The sequence below is a fragment of the Merops nubicus genome, unplaced genomic scaffold, assembly GCF_000691845.1.
Source record: "Merops nubicus isolate BGI_N331 unplaced genomic scaffold, ASM69184v1 scaffold12134, whole genome shotgun sequence".
Classification (NCBI taxonomy): Eukaryota; Metazoa; Chordata; class Aves; order Coraciiformes; family Meropidae; genus Merops; species Merops nubicus.
In genome coordinates this window covers 1-26,527 of record NW_008604917.1, presented here as the reverse complement: position 1 = coordinate 26,527, position 26,527 = coordinate 1, and the positions used below count along the sequence as shown (strand labels likewise).

At 39.0% G+C, this 26,527-nt stretch overlaps 2 protein-coding genes across 4 annotated transcripts; one reads left to right on the top strand and one right to left on the bottom strand.

The window, feature by feature from the left end:
- The first annotated feature begins 2,752 nt into the window (after positions 1-2,752).
- On the top strand, positions 2,753-12,782 carry CCT8 (chaperonin containing TCP1, subunit 8 (theta)). 3 transcript variants are annotated; one of them, XM_008939183.1, is made up of 15 exons: positions 2,753-2,839; positions 3,438-3,517; positions 4,842-4,991; positions 5,274-5,454; positions 6,168-6,229; positions 6,930-7,067; positions 7,500-7,678; positions 8,641-8,707; positions 8,788-8,875; positions 8,984-9,099; positions 10,331-10,402; positions 10,615-10,779; positions 11,207-11,326; positions 11,782-11,880; positions 12,542-12,771. In XM_008939183.1, the coding sequence occupies exons 2-14, from the start codon at positions 3,440-3,442 to the stop codon at positions 11,872-11,874; spliced, it is 1,509 nt and encodes a 502-aa protein (XP_008937431.1). In that variant the 5' UTR covers positions 2,753-2,839; positions 3,438-3,439; the 3' UTR covers positions 11,875-11,880; positions 12,542-12,771. The 3 variants fall into 3 exon arrangements, with proteins under 3 accessions (XP_008937431.1, XP_008937432.1, XP_008937433.1); XM_008939184.1 differs by lacking the exon at positions 11,782-11,880 and having other exon boundaries at positions 12,542-12,782; XM_008939185.1 differs by lacking the exons at positions 3,438-3,517; positions 11,782-11,880 and having other exon boundaries at positions 2,828-2,839; positions 12,542-12,782.
- Positions 12,783-14,820: 2,038 nt separating this feature from the next.
- Positions 14,821-26,331, bottom strand: USP16 (ubiquitin specific peptidase 16; the record flags this gene model as incomplete). The annotated part of the gene is made up of 13 exons (XM_008939181.1): positions 14,821-15,095; positions 15,198-15,354; positions 15,664-15,750; positions 17,761-17,855; positions 18,530-19,205; positions 19,796-19,957; positions 21,127-21,183; positions 21,992-22,083; positions 22,980-23,058; positions 23,915-24,002; positions 24,360-24,490; positions 25,185-25,277; positions 26,158-26,331. Coding segments are annotated over 13 exons (2,016 nt in total), but the record flags the coding sequence as incomplete, so codon positions are not given.
- Between the last annotated feature and the right edge of the window lie 196 nt (positions 26,332-26,527).

Genomic DNA, 26,527 nt, shown 5'->3' with positions numbered 1-26,527 from the left:
CTCCGCCGGGGCGGCGCCGGGCTCGGGGGAGGGTTTGTGGTGGCGACCGGCAAAGTTCAGTGGGGGCCTGTGGGTCAGAATCATAGAGCGGTTTGTTTGGGTGGGAAGGGACCTTAAAGACTATCCACTTCCAGCCCCCCTGCCGTAGGCAGGGGCACCTCCCACTGGATCAGGTTCCTCAAAGCCCCATCCAGTGTGGTCTTGACCGCTTCTCAAGAATGGGGCATCCACAGCTTATCTGAGCGACCTGTTCCGAGGTCTCACTGTCCTCACAGTGAAGATTTCCTTCCTTATATCTAAGCTAAATCTACCCTGTTCTAAGTTGAACCCTTTACACCATATCTTGTCATAACAAGCCTTTGTAAATGTATGTATGTCCCCCCCATCTTTCATGTAGGTCCTATTTAAGTAATGGAAGGCTGCACTAAGATCTCTTTAGAACCTTCTCCAGGCTGAACAACACCAACAATCAGTCCTCATAGGATAGGTCTTCTGGGTCTCTGAACATCTTCGTGGCCCTCTGGACCTGCTCCAGCAGGTCTGTGTTGTTCTTGTGTTGGGGGCTCCAGAGCTGAACACAGTACAGCTCTGAGGTGAGGGACTCAGAGTAGAGCAGAGGAGAATCTCCTCCCTTGACCTGCTGGTCACACTTCTGTTGATGCAGTTTGGGATGCGATTGGCTTTCTGGTTTGTCAGCGCACATCGCTGGCTCATACTCGGTTTTTCTTATCTACCAAGTCATTCTCCACAGGGCTGCTCTTAATCCACTAATCCCCCAGCCTGTACTGGTACCAGTGATTGTCTTGACCCAGGAGCAGGACCTTGCACTTGGCCTTGTTGAACTTCATCAGGTTCATGCAGGCCCACGTCTCAAATCTGTCAAAGTGCCTCTAGTTGACGTCTGTTCCCTCCAATGTGTGGGCCGCACCACACAGCTTGGCGTCCTCCACAGACTTGCTGAGGGTGCACTCAACCCTGCTGTCCGTGTTGCCAGCAAAGGTGTTAAACAGCACCAGTCTTAACAGCAGCTCCTTGGGAGCACTGCTTGTCACTGGTCTTTGCTTGGACACAGAGCTGTTGACTGTAACACTTTGAGTGTGACCATCCAACTAGTTCCTTATCCATGGAGTTGTCTGCCCATCAAATACATGTCTTTCTAATTTGGAGACTGAGATATGCAAGACAGTGTCAGACACTTCTCACAAGTCCAGGTATTTGCTGTTCAGAAGCGTCCTGCTTGATCTGTACCTTCCTTGACTTTTTCTGTTACTGTGCTCGTAAGAGAAATACTTTTTGAAGTATTGTAGAGTATCATCGTCCCTTCTGAATGTTCCCTTTATGTAAATCCATTTTTATTGTATTTAACCTAATGTAGATTTTGGTATTAGTCAGTAACTGGCTGGTAAAGCAGAAGCTTTCTTTGAAAAAGTGGACAGAGAGCAAATGGGGAGTGTTTTATTGCAGGGGAAAATAAAAGAAAAGTTGTGGTTGCTGCTACATAATTGAAAGGAAAGTGAAGTTAGGAACTCAGAAGGCCTTCTGTTTTTCTTTTCAGAATCTTCCTTGTAGACAAAGAATGGCATATCATAGAACCACAGAATGGTAGAGATTTGGAAAGGACCTCTGGAGATCATCTAGTTCAGGCCTTTTGCTAAAGCAGGTTCACTGAGAGCAGGTTGCACAAATTTCTGCAGAAGGAGAGTGCAGAACCACTCTGAGGAGTCTGTTCCAGTCCTCTGTCAACCTCACAGTAAAGAAGTTTTTCCTGATGTTTAGGTAGAACTTCCTGTGTTCCAGTTTGTGCCCATTGCCCTTTGTCCTGTTGGTGGGCACTGCTGAGAAGAGTCTGGCCCCATCCTCTTGAGACCTGCCCTTTAGTTACTTACAAGCACTGGTAAGATCCCAGTCTTCTCCAGACCTAGTCGTCTCCAGACTGAAGACCCCCAGGTCTGGGGACTCTCTGTGAAGGGCAGGAGGAAAGCAGGGACACAAAGTGGCCGAGATGCTGGTTCTCTGATAGGGAGTTCTAAGTCAGAATAGTGAGAGCTGGCTTTTACGAGACCAGGAGGCAACTGGCATGTGGAGAAGTTTGGTTTGTACTTGGGGAGTAAATGCTTATTTAGAGAGTACCTTTCTTCCTTCCCTCATGGGCCACACCATATGTTTTACCCTTCTCCTTCTCCTGGCCCTTTCTGGGGATTCTTCCTCTTCTTAAGGCTTCCAAACTGAAGCCAAGCTGATCAACTTCTCTAACACAAACATTTAATGAATCTTTCTGCTTCTGAATTTTCAGACTACACGTTTGAAGGTAAAACTGAGTAAAGTGAATTTTGTGGAAAACAGGTTTGTGAGTGAAGGAGCATGTACAAAAACACACTTACAAAACCCTTGCCCCTCTCCAGTCTGGTGGTATTTTCTGTTTCCCTTTGGCATGCCACTGACTTCTTTGGAAGACTTGAGCTACACTAACTGTTCGGAAAATTGAGTTACTGTTTAGATTTTCTGTTGAGAAACTTATTGTGTCTGCTGAGCTGCCTGGTTGAGAAGGCGTGCGCAGTAGTTCTTTTCTCACTGTCTTTGGGTAAGGTGTCATTTCCATTTAAATTTTAGGGGAAATACCAAATCTGAATTACTCAAAGTCTTTAATGGACACAGTGGATTATTGCTGCTTTTATGAGAAACGGCTGTTTCCTTTTTTTTCCCCTTTGTTAGAAAGCCTAATTCTAAGCAGAATATTTTTCTTTTTAGCATTATTCAGGATTGGAAGAAGCTGTCTATAGGAACATCCAGGCATGCAAAGAACTTGCTCAAACCACCCGTACAGCTTATGGACCAAATGGTAAATAAATCCTAAAATTGTTGTAGTGTCTTTGAGCAAAACGTTACATTTGAAATCTACCTTCACAAAGAAGGATCTCTTTGTTTCTTGAGGACACACCTTGGACTTGCTCTAGAATTCTATATATAATTATACAACTTGATGGCTGTACAGATCATGCTTTGTTTGCTTAGCTCATGAGTTATGCACCGTATACCCACTTTCACCACGGTTTTGTACCTGTTACCGTGCCCCCATTTATCTTACTGCTGTATGGAACATCTGAAAAAATTAAAGACAATAGCTTGATAGATTGTCATAATGAACATAGCTATACCATGGCTGGCCAGGTATACAAAACCAAAGTGTTCTCCAGTGTCAGTTAACTAAATAATGTACTCCTATTTCTGAAGATAAAGCTGCTTACTCAGAAATTATTTTCTCAATCTTACACGCTCCCAAGTGTTACTTCACAAAAGTCTTTTAGGTTCTTAAATTATCAGTAGGGCTAACATTTGAAGGTGTATGATACACCTGAAAGTTCTGAAACATTATCTGTGTACCAAATCGTGTTTGGCTAATGAATGTTTTTGTTAATGTTCCCCCGCCTTCCCCTTAGGAATGAACAAAATGGTTATCAATCATCTGGAGAAGCTTTTTGTTACAAATGATGCTGCAACTATCTTGAGAGAGCTGGAGGTAAGTTTTCTTGCTTCGGAAGATGTCAGTTGTGATCTAGCGCTTCTGTTCATGGGCTGCTATTATTCTGAATGTTGATAAGGAAATGCATGTCACTCAGATGATTTATGTATGTTATTTTGTAAATCATTGACATTTTTCACTGAATTTGAGTAAAGTCGATGGGCTATATCCACAATGAGGGGTAGAACTCTTTTGTAAAGCAGCGTTAAGTAGTTGCAGGAGATGGTTAATAATTGCCATAATTTCCTGCTGTTTCTCCCCCAAACCAGTGTAAATTTAGAAGAGGGTATGTCTAGACAGTACCGTGTTTGGAAAACTCTGAATGAAACGGCCATTGTATTAATCTCTCAGTGTTGGTGGTTGCCATGTTCTCCTGTCTGCTTAGAGAACATTAATATGCTTTAAGAAGCTGAGGATATAGCAGCAGCAGCATCCTGGGAATTCAGTAAAAAGTTTAGAAAGACTGACCCATCCAAATTCTTTTTCTCACTATTGAAATTGTATTTATATCACAACTTAAGTAATATTTTACTGAATACTATACTTACCGATAGAAATAGTGTGTTAAGTATTTCCTTAATGCATTGTGTTAGTAGAAGTAGGATATCTGTCAAAGTAGCAATTCTGCTTTTAAAAAATAATCTGCAGACCAGTTACTTAATCTAATGACTCTTGCATGTTAGTTTCTGGGATAAAATAATGGCTGCTCTAATTATATTCAGGAATACAGCGTTTTTATTGCATTTCTATGAAAGAAAAGTAAAGCAGTGCAATATTTAAGCAGAAAAAACACTAGCATTAAATTGTAATTTACATGTCTACTTTGTATGTTACACACATGAATTCAGCTTTCAGAGCTGAATTTCAGGCTGCTTTCCTATTGCAGAACATGATTATGAAGCCAATCATAATCTTGTGAAAAGATCATCCTGTAAAAATAGAACAGAATCAATATCAAGGATGTCTAATTCATGTTGTAGGGGGAACGTTCAGTTCTCTGATCGTTTTTCCTATATATTTGTACTTTTGCTTATTGAGGAATTTAGCCAATTAAGGTAATCTGTGCTGCTTTCTTTTCCAATTTTCTGCATTCTTAGTATCTTTAGGTACCATTTGAAATGAAAGAGCTTACACTGAATGCACAGGAAAACTTGGAGCATCCAGGTGGGATGTGTAACCAAGTTAAAACTTAGAACTGTTGGTATAATTGTTCGTGGTGTTGAGTTGTTTTCACCCTTTAGATTTCCAAGAAAAAACTTTCATGTCTGGTTTTAACCGAGTTATGTCTAGTTGTAACCAAGATGTGTAACTTCTTTCAAAGGTCCAGCATCCTGCTGCAAAAATGCTTGTGATGGCTTCCCACATGCAAGAGCAAGAAGTTGGAGATGGGACAAACTTTGTCCTTGTTTTTGCTGGAGTTCTTCTGGAGCTAGCAGAAGACCTTCTGAGGATGGGGTTATCAGTCTCAGAGGCAAGTTATATTGCTATTACAGTTTGCGTAGTTTAAATTCAGATTGCCATCGGCTAGTATTCTTGGGTCGTATTATTGTGAAACATCTTCTTCCTTCTGAACTGATTTTTGTCATAGAGATGTATGAAGAAGAACAGTGTATGTTTTGCTGCTTGTGATTGCTTGTTTCCCTTGTGAGCTTTTGCTTTTATCAATGTTCTATGGCCCTTTGAAAAGGAGAGAGAGGCAGTATGAATGTGCAGTACAAAGCCACACAGTGAATATTTGTTGTTTGCTACACAGGTGATTGAAGGATATGAAAAGGCTTGCAAGAAAGCCCTCGAAATTCTTCCAGACTTGGTGTGCTGTTCTGCAAAGAATCTTCGAGATGTTGAAGAGGTGGCATCTTTGTTGCACACTTCAGTGATGAGCAAACAATATGGCAATGAGCATTTTTTGGCAAAGCTTATTGCTCAGGCCTGTGGTAAGTGGACAAGAGCAGATGTATGCATCCATCTAAAAACTGAGTAGGTTTGCATGTGATCATTCCTCATGTCTTCATGTAAGGTAAAAGGTATGGCTTGTTCATGAGGTTGAGTTGGGTGGAGTGATTTAGTCTCTGAAGTGAGTATAAGCTGTCTCCTGGTAAACTCTTCATTGGCATTGTGGCTCAGAAGAGGTCTGTTTTCTACTAAACATTTATAGAAATAGATTTCTAGTCTTTTTAAAGCAAAAATCCATCTTGCTGCTTCTTGTTTTGTCATTAGGAAGATGTCTTATTCTTCAGATAAGCTGTTACTAGCATTAGCCACAGAACAATGGAAACAAGTTTGTAGTGGTGTTGAGTTGTTTTCTCCCTTTAGATTTCCAAGAAAAAACTTTCATGTCTAGTTTTAAGTGTTTCTCAGAATATTCTGGGTCAGACTTCAGTCTTTAATGTGCATGTGAAGATGGATATTTGGACTTAATTACCTGAGCAGCCCGAGTAGATGTTGTTTTCTGATTACTACATTGTAAAACAATATTTCTGTTTTGCTTAATGCATGTTATTAGCAGATTATAAGTGCCTTAAATTAAGGCAGGCATCTCAAACCACTGAATTTTAGTACTTCAGAAAAGCTCTAGGCATTATTTGTTGTGTCGTTGTTTGAATGTATTCATTAAGCAATATAATTTTTTTTCCCCCCTTCCAAACAGTTTCTATTCTTCCTGATTCTGGTCATTTCAACGTTGATAATATCAGAGTGTGCAAAATTGTGGTAAGTTGGAAGCAGCTAGCTTTGCTATATTACTAAGGTGAACAGTTTAATGAAAGTTAGTTTTTAGCTCTTTGAACTTTGACAGTGCCTTTTCTAATCTCTGTTGTGTTGTGGCATGCGTAATAAGTTTTGGAAATTGATCTTTACATTCCATGTGTAGTGCCCAGTAGGAGCTTTCATAAACAAAACAATATTGAAAGTTTATGCTAAATCAGATACATTAACTTAATTATACAGGGGGATGTTGATTGCATCTTTGTTGTAAAAGCAGTCACAAGATCAGCTAAGCCTGCTAAGCTGCAGTCTGGTGGAAATGTAGGGGTCTAATATTTCATTCTTTTTGTCAGGCCTCAGTGTTGTACATAGGATTGGAACAAGTGTCTATCTAATATGGCTTTCCCCCCCATCTAATATGGCTTTCCCCCCCCCGTGTTTTTTCCCTGCTAATAAATACATAATAAGCTGAGCACAGAAAATGAATGTCACAGGCCTTAACAGGGACCACCAACTAATCTTAAAATGGGAACCTGAAAAACAACATTTGCTAGATCAGTTTGCCTTACTTCTTTGTGCTGTAGTGAAAACTTAGGTTGCTACATTCAGATTAATGCAAGCATTGCTCTTCATACAGGCTAATGCAGCTTTCTGACAGTAAATGATCAATTATATGACTTCCCTCATTCCATTCCTTTCCTTTCAGGGTGCTGGTATCTCTGCTTCCTCAGTACTTCATGGCATGGTTTTTAAAAAAGAAACTGAAGGAGATGTTACTTCTGTCAAAGATGCAAAAATAGCTGTGTATTCCTGCCCTTTTGATGGTATGATAACTGAAACTAAGGTATGTAGAAGCTCAAAATAAGTTAGGTATTTCTGCGCGTGTACTCTTATTTTTAGACTTAACTATAAATATTCTTGACACTTGGTGATTGAGATATTTTTGTTAATATTGAGTTCATTCATTTGAAAAAGTTCATAGAAAACGTTTGACCCTACTTTTGCTTTACAGTGTTTTTGGAGTTGGAGAGTTTTGTTGGGTTATTTGAGACAAACTACATGCTAAAATATTTAAATGTCGAGGTTGAGTAGAAATGCTTAGAATTACCTGTTTCTTGTCTTATTTTACTTCACCCCATTGGCTGGGAAGGGTGGCGGTGTAATAAAATAGGATGACTTGAGGTTTATGGATAGGTTGGAAAGGCAGAATGGTTTGTCAAGAACATCTAGGCCTGCAGTTAATGCTGGATTGGTAACAGCACACGTGTTTTACCAGGGCACTGTACTTATAAAGAATGCCGAAGAACTGATGAATTTCAGTAAGGGAGAAGAAAATCTGATGGATTTGCAAGTCAAAGCTATTGCGGATAGCGGGGCAAATGTGGTAGTTACAGGTGGCAAAGTGGCAGACATGGCACTTCATTACGCCAACAAATACAATCTGATGGTAGTCAGGTAAGTGCTAGAAGAGCGTAAAAACATTTGATCTTCCAGGTTTATGAAATACACTTGCCATATTGTCTCTGGTGTCTGAAAAGAATTAGAAGCAAAATATTGTGAACTGCTTGGTTTCCTAGTGGATCAAAACGTGAGCTGCAATTTGGTTGTCTCATAGCTTCTGTTCCTTGATAGTGTTTCCCCTCTGTGACAGCTAATTGTGGAGTAACTTGCATATATGGTACTGCTATTCTGGTTTAAGTGCCTTTATAGCACAACTGAAATAAGAATATAAAAATTATAGATGGATGTGGCCTCAAAGGCATGTAAGACTATACCTTAAAGGTTCCTCCTGGCCACAGTCCCCATGTGATGCTTTAGCAATGATGGCATATGCCTCCATGCATCACTAACATACTGATGGATGAAAAAACAAATTCCTTATACTTTCCTGTCATTTTTGTGGGCCTGATATCTTCTTATCTACAAATAAAGCATGTTGGTACGTACTTGAAAAACAATCTGCGAAACATAAAGTCAGACTGCTAGCAGCAGCACTGTCATCCTCCACAAATAAGCAGCGATTTATTGAAAGCTGTAACTTTATGGGTGGTGTCCAGAAAGTTTGATTTTCTTGAAATGAGGCACAATACTATAATCTTTTGCATAACAAAGAAGGATTATCATGGAGGTGTTGCAAAGGTAATTCAAGTCTTATGCAGTGGAAGATGAAGTTTGATCATTTCTGTGTATTTGAACTACTTACTTGTTTTTAAATTCTTAGAAAATGGTCTGTGCAGCATCTGTGAAAACATAATAATTAACTTGAAAAAAATAGATGAGTGGATGTTATAAATTCATACAGTACCTTTTGATAGGTGTCATTAATTTAGAAAATGCTGCTAAGTTAGAGAATACTTGTATGTGTTAACATTTGTTCAGAAAATTATTAGAAGGATTGTGGTTTTTTGTTTTTAAAGGTTGAACTCAAAGTGGGATCTGAGAAGACTGTGCAAAACCGTTGGTGCAACAGCCCTACCCAGACTGGTATGGACTTTTCAAATGAGGAGCAGAAAGGAGAGAACTGATGAATGGAGTTGTCTCTTAACTCTTGTTTCTCTTTCCAGACTCCCCCTACTCTAGAAGAAATGGGTTACTGCAACAGTGTGTATTTATCAGAGGTTGGGGATACACAAGTTGTTGTGTTTAAGCATGGTATGTATGTTCTGTAGATCTAATGTTATTGTTATAGAAATAATGATCTTTGTATGTGTATTACATCTAACAAACTGAATTCAGTAATGCACCTGTCTGTCTGAACAGAAAAGGAGGACGGTGCCATTTCTACTATACTTATTCGTGGATCTACAGACAATCTGATGGATGACATAGAGAGAGCAGTGGATGATGGAGTAAATACTTTCAAAGTACTCACAAGGGTAAGTTACTGGAACAATTCTCTTGTAAAAAGTGAACTGTGGATCAGTTTGAGGCAAGAGTGGTGCTTGCTTTTTGTGCGTTTTCTATGAAGTCTGTAACAGATACAAACATCAGGTTAGGACCATTCTTGAGGTGTAGAGAAGATTGCTGCCAACATCCTTGTGAATACAGTGTACATAAAAGATGGTGCTCAGCATGCACTGTGCTCGATTTTCCAGTAATGACTGAGCTCTTGAAGATTGGTTTTACCGCTTTGTAATAGCAGTCAGCTCTTTCTTGTCTATTTTCCTGAACTGTTTCTCTTTTGTAATGTTCCTTGGAAACCAGACACAGAAGAAAACCTACCTAGCTTTGTTTCTCACTGGGGTTTGTGAGGAACTGGCTGGGTGCAGATTAAATTTCTTGTTCACTGGTGACAAGACATGCTTCCTCCACATGGTACATATAGCACTTTATAGATGGAAGTTCTTCAGAGTTTTTTCTGAGCAGCTTTTGTGAGCCTGAATATTATTATTTCCTTTTTTTTTTTTTAAATACAAAAGAAAATGTTTGTGTATTTGCTTAGAAGGTGTCATGCAAAAAGTCTTTTAAATTTTTTTTTGACACTTACATCCTGTACATATTAATGTAGGCACATTGATTTGGAGTACAGAACCAGCCATGACTACATTTATTATTGTCTCCAGGAGTTGTCCTAACTTCTGATTTACGATGATTACTTTTCTGTTGAAAAGATTTGGGAGTTCTTAAGTGGTAGTTGGTGTGCCAAAGGATATACAAAGTGCTTAATTTAAAAAACCCAAACAAACGCAAACCACTCAACACCTTGTGATACCTTTTGACATATTAAATTTAGCATATAGTAGATTGATTTCCTTCATGGTAATTCCCAATAGGTTAATGGGAGGAGAAAATCTATGAGTTCTGTTATTAGTAACCAAAGACGTGAAATTATTTTTTTAAAGCACAAAGAAACCATGAAGAAAGTCCCGACACAAACCCCACATTTTCATTTTTACAAAAGTAGATATTTTCCTTCAAAGACCTTTGGAATAAATGAGTACACTTGTAAATTTCTCATACTATGCATGTTTGTTCTGAAGGGCATTCTTTTGTGTGTGTCTGATAAAGTGCTGTTGCATTCTTCTGGATAGAGTATATACATTCTAAGAAGTAAAAATCAGTATGATGCTTTAAGGAAAACTGCATTTTGGGATGGTCTGTTCACAGGATAAACGTCTTGTTCCTGGAGGTGGTGCAACAGAGATTGAATTAGCCAAGCAGATCACATCTTACGGAGAGGTACAGAAAAATGGGCTTTTTGTCTTACATACACACGCATGTGTTCTTAAATGTATATGTGACTTACAAAAATACGTACATACTATTTTACACCAAAATATATATATATTTATGTGTATTAATGCATATAAATCAGTAGAAAATGTGGGGGGAAAATACCGCCCTATCTTAAGTTTTTTGAAATGCTGATGTGGTTTCCATCTTCACTCTAGAGTTGTCCTGGGCTTGACCAGTATGCCATCAAGAAGTTTGCTGAGGCATTTGAAGCCATTCCTCGGGCACTGGCAGAAAACTCTGGAGTAAAGGCCAACGAGGTCATCTCCAAACTTTATGCTGTGCATCAGGAAGGGAACAAAAACGTTGGATTTGATATTGAGGTACACAGTCTTCTCATATTACTTGGTGGTCTGTAATACAGGGTTAAATTTAAGCATACTTCTGTCAGTATCAAGTATTTATAGATTAATTTAAATCATTGAAGCTCTGTGTTGCACAGTCTAGAAGGATAACGTCTTAGAACTGTGATACTGAAGTGGTTGTTTTTCATCAAAAGCAGCTAAATTCCATGTAGGATAGTGGCCTTATGTAAAGAGGTAAAGTGAGATACTGAACTAATGTGATGGAAAATGAGTCTTTAGTGATTAGTTATTTTGTCTTCCTGCTAATGAATTAGGAATTAAGGTTTTCTGAAGAGAAAAGATGAGATCAGAAAAGTGATAACTTGTTCTAAACCTGTAACCTTGAAAACCCAGTAACTTCCTAGGTAGAAGCCTGAGAAAGTTTTGAATGCTGTTTTTCTGACAGGCCGAGGCTGCTGCTGTGAAGGATATGTTGGAAGCTGGTGTATTAGACACGTACCTTGGAAAATCCTGGGGTATCAAGCTAGCTACAAATGCAGCAGTAACTGTCCTAAGGGTAGATCAGGTAAGCTTACAAATAACTCAGCAGCTGACCTGAAACATTTAACTCAGTGTGAAGAACATTAATGCAAAATACCCCAACCTTCTGCAAATGCAAGGCATAAAACTATGATATCTGAAAAGTGGCTTGTTTTATTTCTGAAAGGCAGGAAGCAGTTTGTTCAAAAGCTCATAGTCTGAACTTTTGCAATGTTGCTGCTCCCATAGGAATGTTATCAGTGGTGTTTTTTGTTCATTTGGTTGTTTTTTTTATGATTTGACAGTTGATACTTGTATTCAGAAATTTATCCGAACTGCGGTTAGGAACAAGATTTAACACAATAAACCTTCTTTCATATATTGTGTTTACATGAAAAAACATCTTTTAGGAAAAACTGAGGTTATGATCTTAATGTCAGAAATCTTCACTTTATATGTGGAACTTTAGCAAAAATGTATTTGCATGTAAAATTTCTGTAGATTATTATGGCAAAAACAGCAGGAGGTCCAAAAGCCCCTAAGCAACAAGGACATTGGGATAAGGATGACTGGAAAGATGAGCCTGAAAACTAGTATGCAGTAAGCTCTGGTTCTCTAGCAGAGGTACCTGTGTGTGAGAGTGCATGCACAAGTGCATTGGCAAGCACATGGCAGATATTTCCTTTCTGTGGGACTTGTAACACTGCTGTTCTAGGTGTGCTGATTTGCTACATTTTGTATTTGTGCCTTTGCAAATGAATTTTACTCCCGAAACTAAATTTTCATTGAAGAGATGACAGGCATAGTTTTAGTTTGACCTTACTTGTCACTGTTGCAAGTGCAGAAAATGAGGCTTTAATGTGGTAACTATTGGACTTAATGATTTTTAAGTGTTTGGACTGAATAATTCCGAATAACAGCTCTGATAATTCTGCTTTCTGTAGCGTGCGCCCTGTTAACCAGTCACTCGTTAGCCTATTTAAGCACTTGCTTTCAGTAGACTAACTGAAGTCTTAATCTGCATGCAAAAATGAGGAAAAAACCCTTTTTTATATATCAGGGCTGAGCTTCTGCCATTTCAAGGAAAAAAAAATAATTTGTGCATATCTCAGATGGATAATAACATTCACTGGCTTAGGTTCAGAGTAGGGAAACTGCATGAATTTAGTGAATGTTGACAGCCAGCAACATACTGTAAGTTAGAGCAGGATGAGAGTCTGATGCTAACCTGATCTTTCTCTACTTCCCTCTTATCTTCAAGATCATTATGGCAAAACCAGCTGGTGGCCCAAAACCTCCATCAGGAAAGAAAGACTGGGATGAAGACCAAAATGACTGAACAGTTTAACTGTACTCCTTAAGTGACATGATTATGTGACATTTTTTTGATATTCCGGTTGGAGCCTGTGATGATGTTTCGGTCTGTTGCCTTGTAAGTTATGAACTGTGTCCGATGGAGTGCAGAACTTGAAACTCTTCAATAAAAGTACTCGCTGTTAAAACGTTAACTGTCAGTTTATTTGGCCTTAGGGCTGATGTGGCTGTTGCCAGTATGTGGCTGTGCAGGGGGGTGTGGGGTGACATTGCGTGGGGGTGGTGGGTGGACTGCCAGACACCCTCACCAGGACAGAGGTGGAAAATAAGTAGAAAAAGCTCATGGGCTGAGATAAAGACAGGGACATCACTTACCAGTTACTGTCTCAACATGTGGAATATTAATTTATTATTAATTAAAAATGAGTAAAAGGGTGAGAAACAAGCAGAAACTAAACCACCTTCCTCTTCGTGTCCCTGTCTTCCCAGTAAGGGACAGAAAATTGAGGTTGTCATCAGTCTGTAACAGCTCATGAGCTGCTTCAGCACAGGGATCTTCCGTACAGGTTACAGTATAGCAGGAGCAACTGCTTCTGTGTGGTCATCCGTGGGCTGCAGTTCCTGGCTGGGGGACCTGCTCCTGAAGGCTGCAGCTTCCCCTAAGGCAGACATCCACCTGCTTTGGTCTGGGGGCTTCTACAGCTGTGATGTGAAGGGAGGTCCAGCACATTCCTCCCCTCCGCTGCAGCAGCAGGACAGCCTGCTCCAGCATGGTGCCTGCAGGGGCTCCCCGCTTGCAGGCTGGGGGCTCCTGCTTGTCTCTACGCTGGCGGCTGTGGCTCAGCCGCGCCCTGTGGGGCTGGTTGGAGCTGGCTTTGTCTCCTCTCAGGGGCCACGTCTGCAGCAACCCTCCCACAGCACCTGGGCACCTGCAGCTGCTACAGTGGATGAGGGAGACCAACCACAAGCTGCAGGAAGCTCCTAACTTCAGGAAAGCATTATCTGTAATTGTTGCAGCTCGTGTTCTTGGTTGTGCTCCTTACTCAGTATTTGAGTGTAAAAAGACAAATGAGTAATGATGTAATTAAGTATGGCAGCAGGTCTGCAGTCCATGCCTACATTCATTTTTGTTGCATCTATTTTATCCTCAGACTTGGGAGTCTCCGCACTCTCAAAATGGCAGTGTGACAGCAGTGAACTGCATCTCATTCTGATGGCCTTAAAAATAAATGCTGAGCGATGATAACATGATGCAGAGCACTGGAATCTTCCAACTGAATGCCCCTGTTAAGATTCTTGGAAAGTAAACAGCTTGTGAATCTCCGAGTAGCTTGAAAGAACTACACTAGAAATTCAAGCCACTTCAATAATTAATCCTTTTATTACTCTTGCCAGAGCATTTCACAGCCAGGAGGGAGTGGAAGGCTAAATCAAGCTGGAACTATCTTATGCCTAAATAAGGCTGCCAATGCAACAGCTACGCTCATGCTTGCTTTATAGTCACTCGCTGGTGTGGCTGAAAAATAAACTCAGCAAGTTTTCAGAAGGATTGGCATACTGATACAGTCAGCTGCACAAGTGCTACTGCTGATGACTTTAAGGGTAAGAAGAATATTTAAGACTGCCCATTTTCTTAGTAAGGTTGTGAAAAATGCACTGAATGTAAGCAGCTGGTGCTATAGCATGGAGGAGCCAAGATTTTATTTATGTGAAACCCAATGTGAAGCGTAGCCTGGGAAGGAGACAACTTTAAAGTTAGACATCACTGTGGGACTAGCTTTCCTATTCCTCCAGTGCAGAAAGGCTATGTGGGAGTGCCCGTAGCGGAAAGGGGTCTCGACCCCATCCTTGCCCCAGTATCAGCATAAGATGCCCATGCAAAAGAATTCCTAGAGTTTGCAAACCAAGGGCTATTCTCTTGGACGTAAACCAGCAGCAGAAGGAGAGCTGATGCTGAGATGTGTCCCAGCTCTAAGATGTGTAGGAGGGAACAGCTTATGCTTGGAACCCAGCTCTAAAATATACATGGAACAGATGATAGCCGAGATAACTATAGTTCTAAATCATAGCTGGTCCCCTCTAAGTAAAGAGCTGCTGACTAAGATGTACAGCACTTGAAGGAAACTAAGAGTAGCAGTTGCTTGTCTTCGACAACAAACAAATAGCTCAACAGAAGCTGAAAGCTGTAATTTTGAAAATTTTTTTTATTTAGAAGTAGTTAAAGCACTGGAAAAAGTTTAAGTTAACCACTTGTCAGTGTTTCTAAGAAGCATAAAGTATATTTCTGCAGTTGTATGCAGTGGCTCCAACATGTCAACAGCACGATTTGCAAGTCTCTGCCTTCTTTCAGGCCCGTACAAGAAGGCTTCTCAGGAGTTACAGCAGTCGCTCATAGAACAGGAGATAGGCTTGGGAGCTCAGCACTTTGGATGCAGACACAGCTTGTACGTGGGTATCACTGATGTGGAACCACTGCCCTTTTACTGGTTCAGTTTCTAAAGCTGTGAAAGGAAGAATTTAGGAGTAAACGTTATTACAAAGGATTGAAGCAATTGATCTTGTTACTGTTCTGCAGTATTAGTAAAATATTTCTGATTATTTACCTTGAGGAGGTTGTCCTCGAAGGACAAGATCAGAGAGATGGTTGTTCATACTTCTCATTTTAGCATAAGCAGTGTAGTGCCCAGACCTCATTGTTCCACTGTGTTCAACAACTCCATAGAGAGAGTACAGTACTTTTGTATTCCCTTCAGCCACGTTCTATAAAAGCAAAGGTTTAAGTATGTCAGTCAGGTACTGGGTTTTAAACAAGGCTAGAATGTGAACTCTTTGCTCTGCTGATGATAGAAGGAAAGTTGGCCATTGCAGCCTCATACAAGCACCAAGGCTATATGATCAGTGGAAGTACACTGACTCAAGTACAAGTTGCACTTGCAAGTTATCCTACATTATCACACAAAATAACTGAAGCTTGACAAGTGTTCCACAAAGACTCTGCTAAGCAGCTTAACTGTGAAAGCACATTAGAATGTAAGAAAGGAGAATTTGATTGTTCACCCACTTACTTACTTTACATTTAGCTGTACAGAAAGGAGCCAAGTCTATCACTTCTGGAAACTTGATGTGCCTGCTAACCTTCCGTAGATTAAATCCAGCCTTAAACAGACAAAGTAGAGGAAAACCCCATAATTTTAAAATGTAGCATATTAAACCCATGCTTAGTTATGTTTCAGGTTAAAGTTTCAACTATACAAAATCAGTTTGACATTACATGGAACTGGGAAAAACAAGTTGGTTGTTTTTTTTCTCCAATGCCCAAGGTTTCCCAGCATTACCTCCTTGCCCCCACATGCTGCATGGGAGCACAAGCCAAGACACCTCCTCAACTCACTCTTATGGTAACTTAAGGGTAGCAAAAGTGGAAAAAGAATCAGCTCTAAGGTACCTATCTAACTGAGGACATCTCTTGCTTCTCAGATTCTGTAATATGCCTGAGGATCTAATTTTGTATCAACAAAACTGATGTAACTTCAACTCCCACCTTATTCAAATAATCTGCCAGTATCAAACTGGAAAAGCAAAAGGAGAAGATGACAAATGTTATTTCCTTAATCATGTTACAGTCTCTTGGAACAGGCCACACATTTCCATTTCTCCGTGAAATTATTTTTCATCGACTTAAAATTCACCTCCCTTATTTTAAAAGTATTTTGACCAAAACACTGAATGGCTATAAAATATATAAGAAGCAATACTGTCTCACGTCCTTTTCCTTTTCCTTTCTTGAAAAGCTAAAGCCTGAAATTAAAAATTTTTCTAGAACTCAGAAAAAAAGGTAAGCCACTTACTTTACTTCAGGGCCTACTGTCCTGGTTTGGGTTAGAACAGAACTACAGAACTAATTCTGTTCAGTGATTTTGCTTTCCAGCTAAGTCTCTCCTAACTAACTGCCCTGCCTGCAGTTAGCAGCACGTTTTCGCAGTCAGAGTCTGCCTCTAGCAGTGGTAACGCTCCATCTTTAGAGTGACCACCAAGGACTGGTGTGCAGACCAAGGTCACTGCCAAATCCTGTGCACCACACAGAGCGGGCAGAAAGCAAAGGCCACACCTGCAGGGAGGAGCAGACAAGTGACCCTAAATTCACCAGTGGGGTATTCCATCCCATATCCCTCATATTCACTGTAAAAGCTGAAGGATCATGAGGGTCAAACCCTCGGTCTTCCTTCCTCCCTTTTGCTGCTCCTTCAATGGCTGGCATCCAAGGAAGGTTCCATCCATCCTGCCTTTGATCCCGAGCCCTGTGTTCCTGAAGCAAGCTCCAGAATCCAGCTCCTGTACCCACTCTGCTGCTGAGTCCAGTCTGGGACTTTCCCCAGGAGCTGCTCCCCAGCTGGGGGTGATGGTGACATATTGCCATCTGGGGTGGGGGAGAAGCTGGGTTCAATACTGGTTTTGTATATATTTGTACATATTCCATTTTATTATCATTTTTACTGTTATTATCAGTAGTAGTAGTATTGAAGCTGTTTTCTTCTTTTAATCGATATCTCTCTCTGTCTCTCTTATTCCCTTTCTCTTGCCCTTTGAGGAGGGGGAGAGGGGGGGTTAACAGAGAGCATCTGTTACAGGTCTGGGTGTGGCCCTGACCCTAAACCACGACATCCATAAATAAGATTTGAGGTGCATTGCTTTCCATTCACCCCTTTGTTCTTTTTCCCTCCTCAGTATGATTTGGAATCATCTTTTCCAATTCTACTGACCTATTTGTTACATTCATTTAGTAAGGGATCCTATTCTACCTGGAATGAAACGTAAGAGGCCACAAACTGCTGCAGTAGCAGGAAACAACTAATGTTAAGATACTGCCTAATACAGTAAGCAATAACAATAGTGTGGGAATATATTGCAAATAAGCTCACAAAAGTATTTTCCAGGTAACTAGTGGGATATTCTTTCAGGAAAACACACCAACTCGTCAAGGACTACAAAACCCAACACTGAGCACCAATGCCTTCCAAACCTTGGAAAAAAAACCCAAATGAAAAGAGGCTTATAGGAAACAAGAACTAAATGTTTGCATATTTTAAGTTAAATATATGTGCATATATACACAGTAAACTGATAGTATATGCATACACATTTTTGCAGTATCAGCCTGCTTCTTACCTGGTGAAACCTCTTTAAATGAAGAGTTAAAATTGGTGGAACAAGAGAGATTAGCATCTGCTTTGTGGCATTAGTATAAACATACTTCTTTTCACCTGCAGAGAAGAAAAACCACCAAGGATTAACATCTAAACAAATGTCACAGTAAGAATGTCTTTATTTTCACTATTTAGAAGTGTCATCTACCACAACAACTGATAAACCAAACATTCCCCTTTTTAACATCATGTTAAGTGATGAGCTGAACAACAGCTGCCATCGTGCAGATCCCATATCACAAAAGTAACCACTCACACCACGTCCGAGTAGTGTCACCACAAGCAGCATCAACTCTCACTTGTTCTCTACAACCCTCAGCCAGGAATTGCATGTGGCTGTTACTGCCCTATTCAGCAAACACCAGCACGGTTTCCCGATGACTGTCACCACAGAATTTTCATGTTTGAGCAAAGATGAACAGCTACTCCCTACATTCATCCACATAATGGATTTTCAGACTGAAATGCCCTTTCCCTTCCCATGAACCCAAACCCTCTCTTTTCCAGTCCTGCAGTATTCTGCACCCAAGTTTGTAAGCCTACTAGTCTTCTCAGTACAAGAACTTAATGCATGTGAAAGAGTTTCTCACAACCTACCCACTGAACACTAGTTCGACTGATCCGAATTAAAGTTTTACAAATACCATGTTAGGGACATTCCTCCCCTTACCCACCCAAGCAGCAGATAGGGAGATATTTAAAGTTTTCTCTTAAAAGGCAATTTGTCATACTTTTTATGTTCATCTTTGGTCCACAATGTCTTTGTGTACATACATCACAGAGGAGTTTATTGGTCTCAGTAAGTTTTTCATTACGGGTAAACTGATATAAACAGTGATAGATTGAACCTTCTTCTGGGTTCAGAGCTTCTCTATTTGCAAGAGTACAAAATGCTGTTTCTGGATCCTCAGTTGATACTTCACACGTCTTGACAGGAAGATTCTGAAGGTCGTCTAAGATACTCGTATCAAATTCAACATTGCTACCTAGGTGCAGTTTTGAAAAGTCAGTAGCAAGCTCTTCCTCATCTTCATTTTCATCATCCTCATCTTTCAAAGATAGGTTGTCAAGGCCATTGACCAACTCCGTAGGAGGATCTAAGCCTTCCATAGGAAGATCCATGAGACATTCATTTTCCACACAGTCTTGTTCTGGCTTTTCTGTATTTTCATGCCTGCTCTGAACTTCTGTACTATTTCCCTGTACACTCAATTCTTTTTGAGCTAAGCAGTGCTCTTTGCAATCATGTGACGATTCCTCCTCTTGTTGCTTCACATCAGGGCTTTCAGAGTTAATTTCTGCCTCTGATTCTTGGTTATACTCCACATCTTTTTCTGATGGTTCAGTTGCACAGACACCTGTCAAGTGAAGCACCTTTCCTTGAAGTTTTTGCTGGCGGCGCTGGCTCTGAATATTGCAATACAAAATAGAATTGGAATAAAAAAAACAGAGCAATTTTAAATGATACTTAGCACTCCTTACCATTTCTTTATCGAAATTTTTGTAGTATGCAAAGGGTGTGAGGTGGGGAGAACAATCTATGACTTAATGGTCAGAAGTGACCAAGCAATACTGAATTTATCCTCACTCAGATATAGTTCCCACTGCCCTTGTTACATAGTATCTTCAAAATACAACTAATGATTCCCTTTATATCGTCCCAACCCTTTCTTATGTCTGCATGCTGAAAAGTTTTATGGATAGCCTTATAGAGGATAACAGCTGCCTGGTACAAATTAATGCTACTTCACACAGGCAACAAATTCCACACTCCTCTGGATACTAGCTTATTCCTAGCACAGCAACCCTCAACCGAAAACGTAACTTCTTAATAGCAAAGATGTAAACACAATTTATCTTTTCAGTTCTGCAGCTGAGCAAGGAGAAATTCTAAGCTCTCTCCTCCACCATCTAAATTGCACAAGCAAAAAGAATATGTTTTACCAGAAGTTGTAAACACTTCATTAATAAAAGTGAAATAAGTTACCAAAACAAACCTTGGCTTGTTTTTTGGCCTGTTTCTTTACTTTTTTCTGAAGGTGCTTGCTTGTACCAGAGGGCTCATCTCTCTGCTTAAGATAACAGTCATTGATTTTGTCTTCTTCATCTTCAGATTCTTTGGCTTTTTTAACATTTCTCTCATTTGTAAGTTTTACTTTCTACAAAAACCAAAAAGCCACAAAACAAACACAGAAGAAACGTTACTGTCCTGAATAACAAAATAGTATTCTAAAAGAAAACTGTAGGGATGAGATGTTACCCAAGTTTTCAGCTCAAGGTAAAACATTTTAGTGACAGTTACGTAAAACTAACTCATTTATGCCACCCTAACATTTACAAAAGGGGTGCCTCATCACTTGAGAAGGTCTATGTGAAACAATGACTTGCAAAATGAAACAGTATGCAAAAGTAAGGCTACCAAGGGCCAAATTCTGAACCTGTGAAGGGGCAACACTGCCTTTGGCTCCAACAGATACAAGTCTCAGTAAATGCACTGAAGACTAGCATCTGAAGCAAGTGGAGACTTTTTCAGTTGAACTGTCTGCCACAGAATTTGTTTGCTTCTGCTGAAATGAAACTTGTTGCAGAAGACGTATGATCCCTTTGGCTGAGGGGGTTTAATTTCAATGTTTACTCAATAGCTTTTGTGTGAGAACCGCTCCTTAAGAAATCTGAAATGTTACGTACCCAGATCAGCAATATGAAACACAAAGCAAATCAAATATTTTGAGTGTCTAAAGGTTGAGCAAATAAATCCATATTGATGAAAGAAGTATTCACATACTATCCTACCAACATTCCTTAACTTTATTCAGTAACCTGAATACTAAGAGTATTCATGCAATCAGTGCAGAAATAGATGAAAAAAGTAAAAAGAAAAAGGTGTTCAAGCAACCACTAGACACTCATCGCCATCATGCAGTTTAGTTCAGTTTTACAACACTGAAGGTAAATTGGGAAACGTTATTCTTTGCCACTCAGTCTTCTCTAATAGTGAGACAAGATTGGAACATCCTAGATTATCTGCTAAGCGAATCTCTACATTAGAAACACAAACTGAAAAAGCAGCAAGATCACCAAGAGACTACCAGTGATTTTCCAGAGACAATTTATGAGCCACTACTTACAGGAATGACTCTCATGAAAATCTGATTCTCTCCCTGGGAAATTTAATAATTTTCACTTTCAAAAGAGATATTTAGACATTATACTAAAATATTCCAAAAATGAATTTATATAGTAAATCTATCTTAATTTAAATAATAAAGATGTTATCATATATGCAAACAAAAGCTAAGATAAAAAGCAAGCATGTACAATTGCTTACCTGATCATCTAGTACAGGAAGTGACAAATCAAGGAAAGGCTCATGGACCAAGGATACCTTTAAAGGAATATTCAAGAGTCAAATTTAATTTTGTTTGGAAGTGGCTTGCTTGTTATCAATAGGCTTATTTGTCTGTAGCCTTGTTTGCATTCAGTGTATGCTTTCACTTGTGCATACAGACATAAAGCCCAGCTCATCTACCTTCACAAACAGCTATCCATGACCAAAATCTAGAGTCATATTAACCCAAAAAATAAGCAAGGACTACTTTTAGAAATTACAGTTTTCTGGTGTCCTGGAATGTGAGAACTCAACTTAGGGCAACTGATACCTGCAATCTGTAATGACATTCATCTAACCCACTCACTATTACCCTTAATTGCTTCATTCTCAGGATGCATTATCCCAATAATGCTTTCTTGCTTAGCTGTTCTCCTGGCAATCCCATGGTCACTCCAGTGTGGGAAAGGGAAAGACCTCATCATCTGATGGAAGCAGGGAAGGGCCCCTGCAAGAATACTGCTGGTAGCAGAATAATTTTCATTCACTCCACAATTGGTACTACTGGAAGGTGTTTACTAGGATCTGAAAATGAATTCTTCTGGCAGAGGCTGTTGCTGACCTCTTTCTGGAAGGCTTTTGAAAGGCATGGGAACATTAGCTTTGTAACATAAGAGAAGACAGATTCCAGCCAAACCATGCTGCAAACTCTTTGAAAAGCATGCAGCTAGTCAACTCTTAGAAGTGTATTAAGTGAAGCAAACCTCTCCAATTTCACTTATGTCTACAATTAGTTGCTTTGAGGTTCTCCTCTGGATTACATAAAATTATTCCCTAGGCTATTCAAAGCAGGCAGTTTACTTACAGTTCTGCATTCCTCACACATAATCATACTGGTTAATTCTCCACCAAAGATTCGGTCTACAAAACTTTGTATTCCCTTTTTCTTTTCATATTCTGAGAATTGACAAAGTACATAGAAAAGTTAATATTATGGTACAAAATATTCTGCAAACCAATTTAGTTACAGCATACTGAATAAAGAGAATACAGTATGTAAGACATGATGGAACATGCTGTCCTGCTCTAGTTTCCTCAGGAAGTACAGCAAGGCTCTTCAATTAAGATTATTTCATATATCAAAGGAATAGGAACAAAAACACATTTGCAGAAGACAGCCTGACTGAACCAACAATTCTACCACTTTCTCAACTCAAACACACTTCCTTATTTTCTCAGAAGTATTGCATCCCAGTAAGAACTCCTGTTTTCTCTCAGGACTTAACTGTCAGAACCTAAAAAACAAGCACCAACTTCTGTCTGTATATGTGCTCGACAAACAAATCCAATTTCCTCATGTTTTATATTCGGTGTAGCACATAGTCTGAATTTAAACTTGTTCTTCATAGTCTAACCTAAGTTGTGTTGAAAAGTTTAAGAGTTCTTCTGTTTACTGTGATTCTGTTTTGTTTATTTCAGCTTTTCTTTACACCACTGTTAAGTAAAAATGGACTTACAGGACTGAATAAATCACTACACTTATGCACAAGTATTTTAATCACTCAGATGTTATGTAAGAAACTAAACACTAACCAAACATTGTTATGTATAATGTCTATAGAATCAATTCACTCTTACACTGTTAAGAGGAAAACAACACCGAGTTTAATAAGACATGTAAATAACTAGATTAACACTACTGAGCCTTATAATCTAGAAATACACATATTCAAGACATGGCCTAAGGTTGTACAGTTAAACATATATCTTTTAGTTGATAGCATTAATGTTACTTTGCATACTTAAATGAAACAATATTTTAAATTATCACAACATCCGTAACTGTATTTTACCTTTAACTTTCTTTTTAAGTTCTTCTTCATTTTGTTTGTTAGAGTCAGTCAATGCCTTCAGTATTCCAACACTCACTTGCTGAAATTTTAAAAACAAGTACACACTGTAAAACCTAAACTAATTCAGTTAACTAGTGCATTTTACAAAATATTTCAGATGGAGAAAAAAATTTAATCTTCACGATTAAGAGAATCAATACAAACAACACAAATGCCTGCAGAGACACAAAATAGTTCCCGTGTGTATTAAAATATAACCAATCAAGAAACAAGCCTGCAACTGCAGTGTTGTAATCCGTATGTCAGAAAATCAGTCTAAGAATTAAATACTTTCCCAAGTTACAACTGTCTAAAAAACCCACGGAATTTCCACAAGTCATCTTTCAGGCATTTCAGAAATTAAGACAAAATTACATTCTTCAGGGTGACTACACAAATTCCAAACTCACTTTTTCTGAAGAAGTTTTGGACAAGTTAATTGATTTCTGAAGTACAACATACCATCTATATGAGAATTGTTGAATTAACCACAGACTTTTACAGCACGCAAAACTGAACCCTTCTACTTGATGTTACTAAAAGGGTATGGAGATAGCTAGCACATTGCTTTCTAAAAAGGCAGAAAATGTAATTATATTAGAATTGCGTGTTACATATGCAAGAGATACAGGCCACAAACTTCTTTCTTTGAAGTCTTGTTAAAGAAAAACAGGAATATCTGTGGTTGCTCCTTCACAACCCCACTGTTTAAAGGCTGCCCAGTTCTACAGCTCTGTTGCCAATCTGCTTCAAGTGCGTGCTATGAACAGCACAAACCACTCTACAGATTTTGGCCTATCTCAGAAAGAATGTTCTTTCTCCCCTCAGCAGAGGGGGCAGTCTTCACCGGAGGTATGAAGAAGAAAGGCATGCCCAACTATGAAATCTGCACTCACTTGGATTTCTTCTGCTCTCATTCCATCAAGTAAGCAACGAAGCAACTCATGACTGTCCTGCTGCTGATAACCTTTAAATCGTATTGCTCTGTTAAATGAAACAATTGTAAAGTATCACAGAACTTAGAGATACACAGAGTGAAACCAATTCATATCAGACACAAAAGGATAAAGTCTCAAGTACGTATGCAGATAAAAGCAACAAGTATCTACATGTGGTATGCTATAAAAATCTGCAGATAGCTAATCAGAATGTCACTGAGTAACCTCCATTTTACTTCTATGTCTTTATATTTTGATCTTTAATACCTTCTTTCAAAACTTGTTAGATATTATATAAATTTTATATGCTGTGATGTGAGCTCAAGAAAAAAAAGAGAAGACTGACCTTTTTAAACAACTATCAAGCCTTATTCATATGACATGCAATTGTACAGATACTCACTTTTTACAAACCTGAGCAAAAAGTTCCTTAGGAGTGACTACCCCTTTATTTGTCTCTTGCACTTCTGTCAGGAACTGATACATGGCTAATGTCAAAGGACCTGGCTGATCTAGTTTTATCAGCTGAGGTTCCTGTTTTAAACAAAAGCAACAAAGTTGTTTTGCCTTAATTTGGTGACAGATCCTTCTGGAGTAAGTTTTCTCTTTATCTAAACACTTCAGTTCTTAAAAACGTTATTATCAAACAGAATACACGAAATTGCAAAAATTGCAATAAGTTAACCTGACAAAAACAATCAACACTTGGTCTCTCATAAGATGCTACCAAAACACTGGGCAAAGAACCATTAATTACTTGTTGCTTACTTGGAACTCTGGATTTCTGCTTTTATTAGAAAAAAAATACATTTCTCAAAAGGTACAACCCTTCTTTCCCACCCAAATCCCCTACTGTGATGACGGATGCATTAAGTTAGTGCTGCAGACTTCCTCTCATTTCCTACTTTGCATTTAGACAAATGGCACTATGGCAAAAGTCACTTATTTTCACCCCTTAAATAACCATAATATAACTATTCCTTTGATGACAACCAGTAGTAAAAAGAGTATGGAATCACTCTATTTCACTTTGAATGAAAGGCCTCTGCTGGATTCAGAAGCAGCTTTATGGAAGTTTTATGGAAGTCAGTGGTGAAGCTCCCACTGATTTTACATCTTAATCTTGTTAGTATTTAGATGAAACAGCTTTACAACCCAGAAATGAGCATTGCTTGTTTCTTTTACAGATAGGAAGAAACACACATTAGGAAGGTTGAAGCATATATACCATAGATAACTCGGGTGACTCTATTTTAACTGTTGCATCAGGCATTTTAGCTTCTTTAAGCAGCTCTCTCAGGACCGGAGTCTGTGATAAATTCTGCAGAACGTGAAAGAAAGACAAGGCTGGTAACTGGGGAACAAGATGAAGGGCAGCTGAGTTCCTCTGGTCATGGAATTTGTAGCAACCAGATTAGCAGCAATTTATTCTTTCAAAAACACAGGAGTGGTAAATGGAAACTCTAACAGTGTTCAAAAGTTAAAGGCGCATTCCATTCGCAGCTGACAGGACTTCAAAATGTCTTTTATATATCTATCACTTTAGATGGCAGAAACATTAAATGTACTATTCTTCTACAGACTGATCTTTCGACAGTGTGTTTAGTAGCGTCTGTTTCTAAAATCAAAAGGTAAGATCCAGTGTGTGTATTTACATGGTTCACACAAGATTATATATGAGTTTTAATACACATGAAAGAACACGTTTGTTCTATCTGAATCTTAGATGTGCAAGACACACAAGACACCAGTAAGCTCACCCTGTTAATATTTACTTTTATTTGATTTCCTGTTGCCAAGAGAGAGACATTTTTGTTTCAGTAAACACCCACGGTCTTTGGAGATTAATCTCTTATATCCTAAGAGGTCAGCAAGGGTGACGTGCCAGACTATCTCTTATTACTAAAATAGGAAGCTGGCATGCTTGATCTACATCACTGAAAGACACTGTCAATCAAAGACAAGGCAGTTTGTTATATTTCCCTTAGAGCAAGTCTGAACCTGCAGCTCCATTTCTTCATGTTTCTCCTGGCCAACACTATTTTTAGGAAGACCCCATCATTCTTGGCAGATAAAAATTGCAGTCTAGTTGTGTCAAGGTACAATACTGGGAGTGGGGTTGTTGTGGGATAAGATTTTTTGTTTTCGCTTGTTTTTTTCCCTGTTGAAAGCATTTTTAAGAGCAGCAATAGCTACTGTACCTGCATCACTGCATTAAAGAAACATGTATTCCCCAAGTTACTAAGTCCTTTCACAGGCACTTCCAAGTTAGTACTTGAATGTGAATTCTCTTCTTTAAGGGAGACTTCTTTTTCTTGTTCATTTTTGCTGTCTTTTTCTACTTTTTTGTTTTCAAATTCTTTGTTCTCTTGTTGTTTTTCTACTGAAATAATAAAAAGCATACCACATATCAACCCGGTAACAGGGAATGGGCTAGGAAAAAGTTATTAGAGGCAACAGTCATTTATGATGTTTAAACTTAAACATACGATAATTAGTTATATAATTGTATAAATGTAACAGTACTGATTTAGGTTCTTAAACTGTCTAGATAACAGGAGATAAAAAAAA